The sequence below is a fragment of the Electrophorus electricus genome, chromosome 4 (assembly GCF_013358815.1).
Source record: "Electrophorus electricus isolate fEleEle1 chromosome 4, fEleEle1.pri, whole genome shotgun sequence".
NCBI lineage: Eukaryota > Metazoa > Chordata > Actinopteri > Gymnotiformes > Gymnotidae > Electrophorus > Electrophorus electricus.
This window is the reverse complement of record NC_049538.1, coordinates 26,432,236-26,444,366: the sequence shown is the minus strand read 5'-3', so window position 1 is coordinate 26,444,366 and position 12,131 is coordinate 26,432,236. Positions and strand designations below refer to the sequence as shown.

Genomic DNA, 12,131 nt, shown 5'->3' with positions numbered 1-12,131 from the left:
ATTTTTGTGAAGGTCAGTCACATAACCATATTCCAAAGTTTCCACCATTATGTTCAAAACAGATCACAAAGCAACAGCCCAAGCTGATACCATCATCTCCAAATAACAGTCTGTGGTATTTTTAAAACAATGGCCTCATTCATCCCACCGGGTACCCATCACAATAACATTGTATCTTTAAGTTGTATCCTGGCCTCAATCCCAGACTGGCCACAAAGGCCTAATTTTGTCATTCACACTTCCGGGTTACTTCCGAAGCCTAATTTGGTCTTTTACACTTCCTGCAATCATTAATAATTTCATTTTATTACCTCAATTCCTAGGCTTGTAAGCACAGACAAGTTGCGGACAAGGGAGTCTAATTTTCTAATTATTCACCATTCAGACTGATTTTGCTGTTTTTTTTCAAAGAATGCCCATCAGTAGCATAGGTTTCATTTCAACTTTTTTTTTTTTTTTTGGGGGGGGGATAATCACTCACACCACCAATCCTAACACATTATATGTAGTGTGAGCAGGAATCCCCCCCCCCCCCCTCCAAGCCACACCTTTGGTGCCAATAATCATATCCTATGATTTATTTTGTATCCTTTTTTTCTAATATTTTTGTATTTGTTATTTTCGTCTTGTGCTTTTCTGCATCAAACATATGAGTTTGTATAGCCTGAAGTTATTTCAGTAAAGATTTTATTTCAGGTGATATTTAGCAGATTATACTTAAAATTCAATGGTGTCAATAATGTTGTCCACAGCTGTAGAACTTCACTCTTTCAGAAGAACAGTACTCCAAGTCAAACCTTCTAATGGTAGCTCAGCGTCCCTGCTGGTCTAAGCAGGAAAAGTCCAAGTCCAGAACAGAAGTTTCACTTACTAATGAGAAAGCTTCTGCTGTTGAACAATGAACAATCTGTTAATACCACCAGGGCTTAGAGGAACATTTTTACCTTAATCAGCCATAATGTTAAATTCATATAGTAGTGCTTTATTGCAATCTTTTAACAATAGTATAAACAAAAGAATTAGTGCCTCAATATGCAGTTAATCATAATTACTGGGAAGGGTCAACTTCTCATTCAACCAATTTATTTATCTTTAAAGCAAATCAGTTTGTTACATGCACCACTATGATGCTATAGCTGTCGTGAATAAAACTGAATATATATTCTTATTTTATCTATTTGGTAAAACACCTGGCCAGAATTATTAGATTTTTTTAATACATACAAATCTGTACCATATCTTTTTTTTTTCCAATTATTGTTTATCCTGAGATTGCTTGGCCAAAGAAAATAAGTAGATTTGCTTTGAACAGTTAGTGCATGGAGCTCTCAAAAGCAGACTTGATCCATTCAGTTCCACTACAAAATTTTAGATCATGTAAGCATGCTGAAATCATGAAAATTGCATCCAACAGGATTAAAAGCCATCGGTAGGCGCACCTGCTGTAAACCATGTGGTGAAGAGAAAATCTCAAAGGTTGGCCTATCACTTTCAGTATCCGCATAGGAAAGCCATGTCCATTAGATGGTGCAATAAGACCAGCTATTTTAAACATTTTTACAATGCCCTACCGCTGCGCAAGTCGTGGAATGTTAAAGATTATGTTTTAGGTTTATTTAATCGTCCCAAATTAATTGTTATTCATTTATTATATATTGTTTAACAAATGCTGCAACCACACAGCTAACCACTTGAACATGTTAGCATTTTAAAGGGCATGAATAAAAAAAATTGTTTTTATTAAACCCACAAACTAAAATTAAACTATAGGTTAGTTTGTCCATGTTAGTGTATTGTATGATTACTGTTACTTTCATTACTTCTGCAATACACACACCTAGATACATACATACACACACATGCACAGACACACAGAGAGAGAGAGAGCAAGAGAGAGATGGAAGGAAATTGTGAAATTGAGTGTTGGGGTGTGGAAAGGTAAATGCTAAACGTATCACACCTGTTCATTCAGTATAAACACTCTGTATAAATCATAGTGTGTATGTCTATGTGCATATGCATATGTATCATAGGAAATCACTGGAATCACCTTACCTTTGAATAGAAATGATGCACACATCAGTGATGTGACATTGTGTAGTGAAAGCTTCTGAAACTTGAATGTTTAACTTAAGTGCATTCATACATTCACATGACCACAGAACACAAAATAAGGACTATGCACACAGGCAGCACTTCCCAGAAAAGCACTGAAAAGTACTGTCTACTTTGTCCTGTTATTAGATGCTCAGTTTCCTATGATTTGACCTGCACAGTGTGACTATTAGGTGATTATCATTCATTGAAACAAGGGTTGATCACTGCATTTCAATTAAGGACAATTCACATGCAATAGACTGAAATAGGCACTGGAATTGATATTCTAATATCTATGTAGCATTGCTCTTTAATAATGCAAAGTACTTAAAAAATTTTTAATTTGTCTATTCATACCATGGAAAAGCATAAAGAACACCCTGTAACACACAATTCTTGCTACATCCTCTCCAGTGAAAAATTCTCACAGTGAATAATAACACAATGGCTAATCCAGAATTATTGTTATCAAAGATCACAATAATATAGCCCTCTCATACAAGATAATTTAATACGCATTTCAGTTATTAGGGTAACCTATTTAAAGTGCTTTACATCAATAATTTACACAGTTTACAGATGAGAACAAACAACATTAATGAACTACCTGAATTAAATAAAACATTAAATTTTTGTAAATAACTTAACAAAGTGCCCTAACATTACATCAACAAAAAGGAAATCATTTATAATACATAATATATGCATTGCACAAAGCCACCTAATACAAGTACATCAGTAATATTTAAAACTGATGGTTATAATTTTAATGGAACATTTCCTTAATGATGAGCTAGATTTGTATATAAATTATACAATACATACAATAATCCTTTTAAATGTAATAGTAATTACAGTTTGAAAGTGAGCATACTACCATACACACTTGCTTATCCCAGGTCCTAAAATAAAAGACTGGGCTGGTATGAGCATATTGTTTTTATTCTATACAGCAGTCTTATTGTGAGCAGTCTTGTTGTAAGCGGTCTGGTGAGCAGTCTTGTTGTGAGCAGTTTTGTTGTGAATAGTCTTGTTGTGAGTAGTTTTGTTTTTGAGCAGTCATGTTGTGAGCAGTCTTGTGAGAAGTCTTACTGTGAGAAGTCTTGCTGGGAACAGTCTTGTTGTGAGAAGTCTTGCTGTGACACGTCTTGCTGGGAACAGTCTTGCTGTGAGAAGTCTTGCTGGGAACAGTCTTGCTGTGAGAAGTCTTGCTGGGAACAGTCTTGTTGTGAGAAGTCTTGCTGTGACAAGTCTTGCTGGGAACAGTCTTGTTGTGAGAAGTCTTGCTGTGACAAGTCTTGCTGGGAACAGTCTTGCTGTGAATGGGGACCTGAAGGCATCATGGTGGCAGAAGAGGAGGCTTGAAGGTGCAGGTGCCAGAACAATGACGTGGGGTCAGCATTTTACACGAGAAATGGTGGAGTGCGTCGTGAGCTTCTGGGAAAAAAGTGGATGGGTCGCTTAAAACCAAAAGCTTATGAAGATAAATAGTCTGTGTGTGTGTGTGTGTGTGTGTGTGTGTGTGTACGTGTCAGATGGAGAGCAAAGAGATACAGTCAAAGGAGATAGAGGACATGAAGAAATATGCTTTCAGTAAACACTGACAAAAGCTGATATAATAACTCTATAACAAATATGTCACAGACTCAAAACCTCTCTCAAGGCCTCATAAAGATCTAAGGTGCTGAGGAACAAAGTTTTCTAAAAATCTGCCACCTATATTCTTAGAGTTTAATCTAAAATTTGAGAGCTCTATTATTTGAGGGCTTCATATTTTGTGTTAAAACATAATTTAAATGTTTCCTTAAACAGGAATTTCTCTGTCTGCCTAGATGGTTATTCTTTGCCTTTTCTAGAATCATTGATTACCTTTTAACTTCTGCTGAATAGCATAACGAGCCTTTCTTTCATGGTCCAACTCGCTGCACAATGTGTCTGAGCAGGAGAGACAAAGAACGACTCAGGTATGAAAGGCCAATTATCCTACCTCTTGTAGTCATACCCAGTTATTCAGATTCATACAAATGATTTTTGACATTCTGGTATATATTAAAAAGTCAGCAATATAGCTCATAACCCAGAAGTTATTCAGGAGTTATTTATGTACTGCTGAACATTAAAGCATGTGATGAATTTCTTGAGTTGTAAATCTTGGGTCATTCACAAAATGATTGTCAAGAATTTCCTTCAGTGAAATCATACTGAACCTTTTGATATATTTCTAAATAAACGAAACCCTGAGAGAACGTTAAATTGTTCTTAATAAATACACAACAAGGTGGTTTAAAAGTGGTTTAAATTTTAGACTTAAAAAAAATATTTTTAAAGTTTTTTAGATTTTAGATTTTTGGTGTCCAGTGTGGTTTCAGAGGGTGAAATTTTGGGGTTCCTGTTTCTAATATTCTCAGATATTTTTGCCAAAAATGTGCACTTGTGATTAAGGAATTTTTTGACAGTTAAAAAATTTGATTATACCTATATTTGGATTTTATAGCAGAAAATTATTTAACCTAAAACACTAAATTTATCATGATCCATTACTTCAGTAAATTAATAATTCAAACCTTGCAAGTAAATTTGTAAAAGGACAGTAAGATTGTCTGGGATCATTTGTGTGAAATATATGTAAGGTGAAATATTTGGGAAATTAGGAACTCACCTCGAACAATCTGCAGTTGTTGGACCATTTCCTCTCTGTATGACAGTTCCCTTTTCATCTGGTCTTGAAAATTGTCTAGGAAGCATTCATCAGATCCCAGCATATGTTAACCATACAGTGTTTGCCAAATGGGGTTTGTTGATAAAAAAAAGAAAGAAAGAAAGAAATCAGAACACACAACAATTAAAGATTAATAAAAAGAAAGATAAGGAAATTACCCTTAAAGTAAACAAGCCAACTAACCAAGATAACAGAAATGCCTTTGATTAATACACAGCGGAAATACCGATACCATTCCCAAAATGACAACAGCATGACATATGTGATGTTAGAATAACAATAATATGACAAAATACCTTTCAAACTCTGGAACTCACGTTCTAACTTCTTTCTAATTTCCACTTGCTCCACCAGTTGTTTCTGTAGTTCCTCTGTTGTAAACAAGCATTTATTTTATAAGACAATATGGCATCATGTTTCATTGCATGAAATTAATTCATATAGTTATGGGATTTTATGAATTGTATATATTTGATGTGCAAATATTTCAGGTCCTCGGGGCAGCGAATAAATAAAAAATACAATACATAATTGTTATAGTTGACTTAAAATATTTAGACTGTAAACTAAAAAAATGTTATGCTCAGTAGCATACGTAGTGTATCAGGATTTTATGTCCTGATTTTTTTTTCTTGAATTCTCAGTCTATAGACCAAGAATTAACAAAAAATACAATATGCTCTAAACTTCTGCACAGTTTTTTCAAACCTTAATTAAGCAGGCATTAATTGTCTCAGCATGTCAGCGCTATGTTGCTAGGGAAGTTAGGACTCTCCGTGAATACGTTTAAGATTACCGGCTGTCTTAACAACTAGTACACAATTTCGGATTGATAACTTTAGTTTCTGGGATTTCCCTACTAATAAATGTGACGAAATAAGATCTTTATACAATTTGCCACTTCAGGCATATCGGAATATCACCACATATTTATTAAATATGTTAATTGTCAAACATATAACAACAACAACGATAATAATAATAATAATAATAATAATAATAATAATAATAATAATAATAATAATAATAATAATAATAATAATAATAAATCTTCTTAATCATCATCACCGAATGTCTTTTAACATTATGGTAACTTACCCTTTGCCATGTTTTCTATATCTTTTTCTATCAGTTTTACTCTGCCTGTTTCTTTGCGCATTGCTTCCATATCTGGACATTCAAAACAAAAATAGCAGCAAACATTACAATTCATGAATGAATGTATGGGATGTTGTTTCACTCGTGCTGTATGTCTGTAATTAGATTACATGGAGGTGATTCATTCATAAGAGAATACACGAAACCCTCACGGACCATCACTGCGTCCCCTTGGGCCTTCTTCAGGGGCGCCGGCGTGGTCATGTGCTTTCGGTTCCATTTCCTCAACGGTTGACGACGGTTCCTCCTCGTGTGCATCTTTAACTGTACAATAAACCCAAACAAAACACGGATTACTTAAAATCGGTTACAAAATTAGTTTTGGGCTGGGACGTCTTTGAGCCCAAATAAAAAATAAAAAAAATCCAGCCGGGAGCGTAACAAACCTACCATTCGACTCCCGTGGGTCGCGCTGATAAGGGGCTGTTGATCCAAAACACGGGGCACTTATTTGATGCATACGCTCATCCCTTTCATGTGCATACGCCTGTAAAATTAACCAGACAATTAATTGCAATTATCCTCAATTTCGCTGTTTCTTACATGCCCTCTTGAGACCGCAAAAGTAGACTATTTTAATAACGTCGCAATAGTAAACTAAATCGTAATAACTATTTAGAGCGAATTAACGAACTATAATTATGACCGCTCACAACAAAAGTAACTTGATTAGAATTAGTTTGCAATTTATAAGATATTACAATTCTTCTCGTATTCTGGGCTGTCGTTTAGAGCTGTTTGATAAACACCACAATGGACATTAAATCGATAAAGTGTCAAGCTTGGCTTGGCATAAGCTGTATGAAATATTTGTTTTGTCAGAGTTACAAATCATGAAACATGCATTTCAGATATTTTAACTGAAAATAGGCTTGGAATGACATAAAGGAGCTTTGAGACTTGAAAGTAAATAGGTATAAAAGTAAGAATGTGAGATATAAAGGTGTCACGTTGTTACTGGTTGGTGTCGTGGGTTTCAGTAACGGAGGGGTGGGGGGTCATTGTGTGCGCTCCTACTCACTTCAAAGCGCGTGGTGCTTTTGCTGCTTTCGAACAATGGCTTGCTCTGTTTCTCTGCGTCAGAGGAGCGTGCCTCGCTCGAGTTAGCTGCACGTGGATCACCCATAGTGGCCATTTGGCAATTCCCCTCTTCTTGATCCTTTGTTCCATCGATATGTACTACAGTTAAGCTCGGGGAGCTCTGGTGGTCATCCACTGACAGTTGAAGGCATTCTTCATCTTCTTGTACTTTATGTGATTCCACATCCACATCCGGATCCTCTACGCTGTCGACATCCGGAGAAACCGACCTATAACTTGAACTTTCACTCAAGAAATCAGGCGACAGGTAGCCGGATCGGGCTCCGGAATACGGACCTCTGTTACCATATAGCTTCGCTATACTCTCTGCGTCTTTAACCACTGGCCTGAACGCTGAAATGTAGCTGATTTTTCTCTGGGCGGCTGGCATCCCTTCCAATGACCTGGTTTCGTCCCCAGATTTATCTTCGTCGTTCCGGGTAGACTGCGTACTGGAGCAGCGCTCATTATCCAGCAGAGTGTCCTTAGGGGTGTGCGTACTTCGGTCACTTTGTTCAGACACGTCTAACTCGTTTTGCCTGGCGCATAGGATGTCAGAGGGTGGTTTGGGTTGCGTGTGGTGGTACGGCGGCATGGGTAAGCTACCGGTTGTAGGCCAAAACATTGGAAAGGAAGGGTAAGCACTGTCTTTAGTGCCTGGCCAGAACATACTTGACAAATTAGTTTTGTTCTGATCTCCCATGACTACACCGTCATCCTTCTTTTGACACAATCCAAACGCCGGGAAGCCATATGGGTGAGGGAAGAGGGGTGGCGGGATTTTCTGCAGTACCCCGAAGGTCTTGCTAGGCACTGGAATCACAGGATAGCTACGCATGCTACTCGGCATGGTGACGTTGGCCATGTCATCTTCGCAGCGGAGAGTTTTGTGGGGGACATCGGACGAATCTCTGTGGGGCCGGCTTACAGCTCCTTGTGCTTTTGATGCGGATGTACTCTCAGACCCACTGATTGGCAGTGTCCTCTTACGACTACCCCCGTTAAACATGGCCTTCACGTCCTCCCAGGCATGCGTCACCTCGTCCGGTGAGTTTTTATCCGTCAGTTTGAGGTGCCGTCTCCACGAGTTGAAGTTTGCGGCGTCGGGCTGTGTGTATTTGGACTCCGGCGTGCGATGAGAATGGAAAATAAACTTATTTGGTGAGAAATACATGTTGCAGAACGAGCACTTTATACATTTAGCTCTTGAGCTGTTGTATCTGGCTGGTATGAAACTGCCTCGGCTACCCCACGCACATTCATGTGACACGTCAAAAGCAAAATTTTCGGGCAATTTGGGAGGGTTGTGCTCTCCAAGGAAAGATTTGCAGAGCCTCTCTGCTTCACGTTTCGTAATCATTCCGCAGCGCCTCGAGGAGATGGGCATAGCCCCCGCGCGTCTTAAAATTTCCAACTGGACCGGGGTGCACTGTACGCACGTGATGCCCAAGGCCACCCGTCGGTTGTGAATTTCGTTATAGCTATAGTTCTTCAAAAGGGTGTTAGATATTTGTGCCAGACAAAGTCGCTCTTGACCATCTATTACCAAAGAAACGATGGGTATTCCGTACAAAGAGGTCTCACTGACTTGGTTTGGTTTGAGCGTGGTGCCGGGGTATGACTGCAGCTCTTGCTTGGAGTTAGGCGAACAGGTGGAATCTCTTCCCGCTGACAGTTGGCCCGAAATAGATTCCATTCCTGGAAATCTACGAACACCAAATGCAAGTTACGAAATATCGAGATTTGAAGACCATTGTGAATGACTACGATATTTGCCGTTCTATTTTTGGGGTCTAACACTTTCCCTGATATATAAAAAGCGACGAAATCACAGTTGATCATAAATAACTACGCTTGTGATTAATTTAGAAAGTGCAGACCATGTTCTATAAAACAATGTGGGTTTATAACAATAAAAAAAAAACATAACAAAAACAATGGATTAAACACCATTGTAACCAAAATACTTAAACTGAAGTGCTGCTATAATATTGAAATAAAATAAAATGTAAAGTTTATGTAAGAAAGTAAAATAATCAAACAAAAAAACCCACTATTACAAGAAATTGTTTTTCTGAAACTTGACGTGTGGCATAATGGCTAATCAACAGCTCATGAACATTCTTCGAGGCTTCGTTAATTCGTATGAAAAGAAACGTTCTTTATCCCCAGATCATCTTCCTAATTGATCTTAATTAACTAATTTTCATTCATTAAAACTGTATTCGTTCTTTTGTATTCTTTGCAGTCTGTTTGCTTCTGCATTTTCGTAGACTGCTGAAGTTGTATTATCTACTTAAGCTTATGTATATTTTGAAAAAAAGTCGCTAAATGTTTTTAACTAAGACAAATAATTGCGCGAACACAGAGGCTAAAACGCGCAAAGAAGCAGAAGGGAAATACTGAGCTGTGCCAGAAAGCAATAAGAGTACCTAAGCCGATTTCATCATTATTAATGCCTAGCGTACGTCTTTAAACTTCACGAAAATCCGTTTAAGCATAATTAGGACATTACTGTGTCAACGCTATTGTTTCGTGCCAGTACAATACCTCCTAATTAAGTATATTATTCGGGCGATTATTTATAACATTCGTCAGAGTCTTACCTGGTCAAACCAACTAACTTCGATGTCGTATATTTTGAAGTGATCATGTTGAAGTGAATTTTACGTTCTGTAGCATCCATATAGGATTGTTCAATAACTACATTATCTAGTAATATTACTTAAAGATTACGAGAAATTATTGAAAACTTGTGGTTATTTAAGATTGTTCGCATAAGAGGCTACATTGAAGCCAGAAGTCTTACCTGATATGAAGGGGGAAGAAGCAATGCGTTCTGTATTGGAAGACCTGGCAAAACCCTCCTTTATGTAATACGCTTTAATATCAGCCGTCCCTTGTTCCTTTCTTGCCTTCAGTAAAGTAGGCTGTCGCGTCCCCGGCGCGTGTGAAAGGCTACGCGATGCTCGAGCAGCTGGAGGCTTCTAGAGCGAGCGGCTTCGCATTCCGTTCGGCTCTCGTGCGGAGACTGTCGCGGAGTCCGCGCGGAGTGACCACACGCTAGTGCGGACCTTTACGAAATAACCACCGAAGACGTTCGGCAAAGATCGAGTGACAGCTAAACTAATGGCAAGGCACTCCCACTTAGCGCCAGCATATTTACATTAACTATTTGCCTTCGGGACCAATGGAAACGACAGACTCTGCTGTCATAGAGGCCTGGGGACGTTTAAAGTTCATCACGTGATCTTTTAACACACGAACGGGATGTTATGGTGTTTGTGTGTTCTTGTGTGTGTGTGTGTGTGTGTGTGTGTGGGGGGGGTGATAGAAGCCTATATGTTTGCTTTGTTTACCTATTTGATAGATGCAGCAGACATGCCGTATAGTGTTCAATTTCAATACTAAAAAAGAGAAAAATCCCTTAATTTAAAAAAAAAAAACTTTCCCCCCCTGATTTTGGAAAAATTGCTTGAATAATGGGTAGTTTTTTGGGTTTTTTTTTTGTTTTTCAGTCTCTGATTTTTTTTTCGGGGGATATATAATTTTAACAGCTAGGGTATCTTTTCTAATTGCATATTAGGTTTTTTTTAGCTTTCTGAAAAGTTTTTAAAAAAAGTTACATTTTGGATTTCACATTGTTCACAAACATACAATGATGCACACAGAACCCAAAAATTGTGAAATTAGGCATAATGTTATCTTTGACAAACGCCTACATAGTAAAGTATGAGTGGTTTAAGTATTACAGTTGTATTAATTATTTAGAAGTATTTATAGTCCGATCAATGACCAGTGTCTCACTACAAAGCCTCGTGCAGGGGTATCAATGTCAAGTGTTGTACCGTCGCCCTTTGTAATCTACATTTCAGAAAGAGCTTACAGATAGGGAAAGCACAAAGCCTCTTTAAAATCACTCGACAACAGAAGATAAAACAAAATAAAATTTTTTAAATACAATTGCATTACTGATTTGTGTGCTTTCTATGCGTCGTTAATAAATAGTCTATTATTTTAAAACATAAAGCTATTTTTTAAAAACATACAATTGCCCTGAGCCGTTCCATCTGCATTCGCTATTCATTTAAGAATAAAACATTGTTATTGAAATTATATACGCCGCGGGACTTGGTAACCGGCGATTGTCTCCAGAGGCAATTTGGGACGGTGTGGTTAGGGGATATACGCGTTGCTTACATATGCTCCGTTTCTCATAACCAACCTTTTCAAAACATTTTAAAATCTAACGTAGACGTTATTGGTTTATGCAGTGATAATCCATTTCAAAGTCAAAGACGTTTAGCACATCAGTTAGAAATTATTTAGAGAATGAATTGGCATATCTTGTAAAATGCGTTTAGTTTGGCCGATGGGTAACTGATGATATAATCATACACAAGAAATAATACGCTATAGTCTAATGATAAACTAAGTAATAGGTTATTTTAAAAACGCGACATATACATCTGCGACGTTTATCCGACATTTCACGCATGTATCTTAGAAACTTCAAAAAGCACTCGTTTGCGAGGCAGTTTGGCGCGCGCACCCTTCTTTCCGGGTTGCTGTAATATTCATGGAAGAGGGAGGAACCAAAGTTTGGAGGAGTAATCCGACCTAGCGCAGTGCTATTGACTTTCACAGACAAGAGACTTTCTTCTTCACCAACAATAATTACCATTTTGGACTGTAATTATTCACTTCTTTTAAATTATTCAGGAGTGAGGTGAATGTCACATTGTTATCCTTTTTTTTCGCGCGTCCGTCAAGGCAAGATTCCTTTCCATGAAAGGGGGAAACTGACACTGCCATTGCTGTAATCGAGCCGGTTACTTCTTACACAAATTATGACTTAACTGTAAAATGAAGATTCAGACTACAGTTTATCTCATACCCTGAAAGAAGGAAGACTATCGTCGAGGACCAGAAGAAAAATGGCCAGCGGACCATTTTTGTGTGTTCTGATAAAATTACTTTGACATTAAACTTCTATAATCCAATTAAAAATTAATAGAGAAGGACAAAAGTTTCAGTATAGATACGCGTATAACACATAGCTCGAAAAAAGCTTTGA

The 12,131-nt window shown here is 37.7% G+C and overlaps 1 protein-coding gene across 5 annotated transcripts; it reads right to left on the bottom strand.

Moving 5' to 3' along the window:
- Nucleotides 1-3,338: 3,338 nt before the first annotated feature.
- On the bottom strand, nt 3,339-10,064 carry skor1b (SKI family transcriptional corepressor 1b). Of its 5 annotated transcripts, none has more exons than XM_027022373.2 (9): nt 9,864-10,064; nt 6,996-8,760; nt 6,365-6,461; nt 6,131-6,238; nt 5,915-5,986; nt 5,113-5,187; nt 4,757-4,831; nt 3,967-4,032; nt 3,339-3,534 (listed from the first exon to the last, which is right to left on the bottom strand). In XM_027022373.2, exons 2-9 carry the CDS (start codon nt 8,748-8,750, stop codon nt 3,437-3,439), a joined length of 2,346 nt encoding a protein of 781 aa, XP_026878174.2. In that variant the 5' UTR covers nt 8,751-8,760; nt 9,864-10,064; the 3' UTR covers nt 3,339-3,436. The 5 variants fall into 5 exon arrangements, with proteins under 5 accessions (XP_026878174.2, XP_026878176.2, XP_026878177.2 ...); XM_027022375.2 differs by having other exon boundaries at nt 3,339-3,531; XM_027022376.2 differs by having other exon boundaries at nt 5,134-5,187.
- Between the last annotated feature and the right edge of the window lie 2,067 nt (nt 10,065-12,131).

Coding starts and splice junctions, on each gene's coding strand:
- skor1b (XM_027022373.2), bottom strand. CDS start 8,750: ATGGAATCTATTTCGGGCCAACTGTCAGCGGGAAGAGATTCCACCTGT. Junction 6,462..6,995: donor AAAGCACCACGCGCTTTGAA/GTGAGTAGGAGC, acceptor TTAATTTTACAG/GCGTATGCACATGAAAGGGA. Junction 4,832..5,112: donor TGAGTTCCAGAGTTTGAAAG/GTATTTTGTCAT, acceptor AATGCTTCCTAG/ACAATTTTCAAGACCAGATG.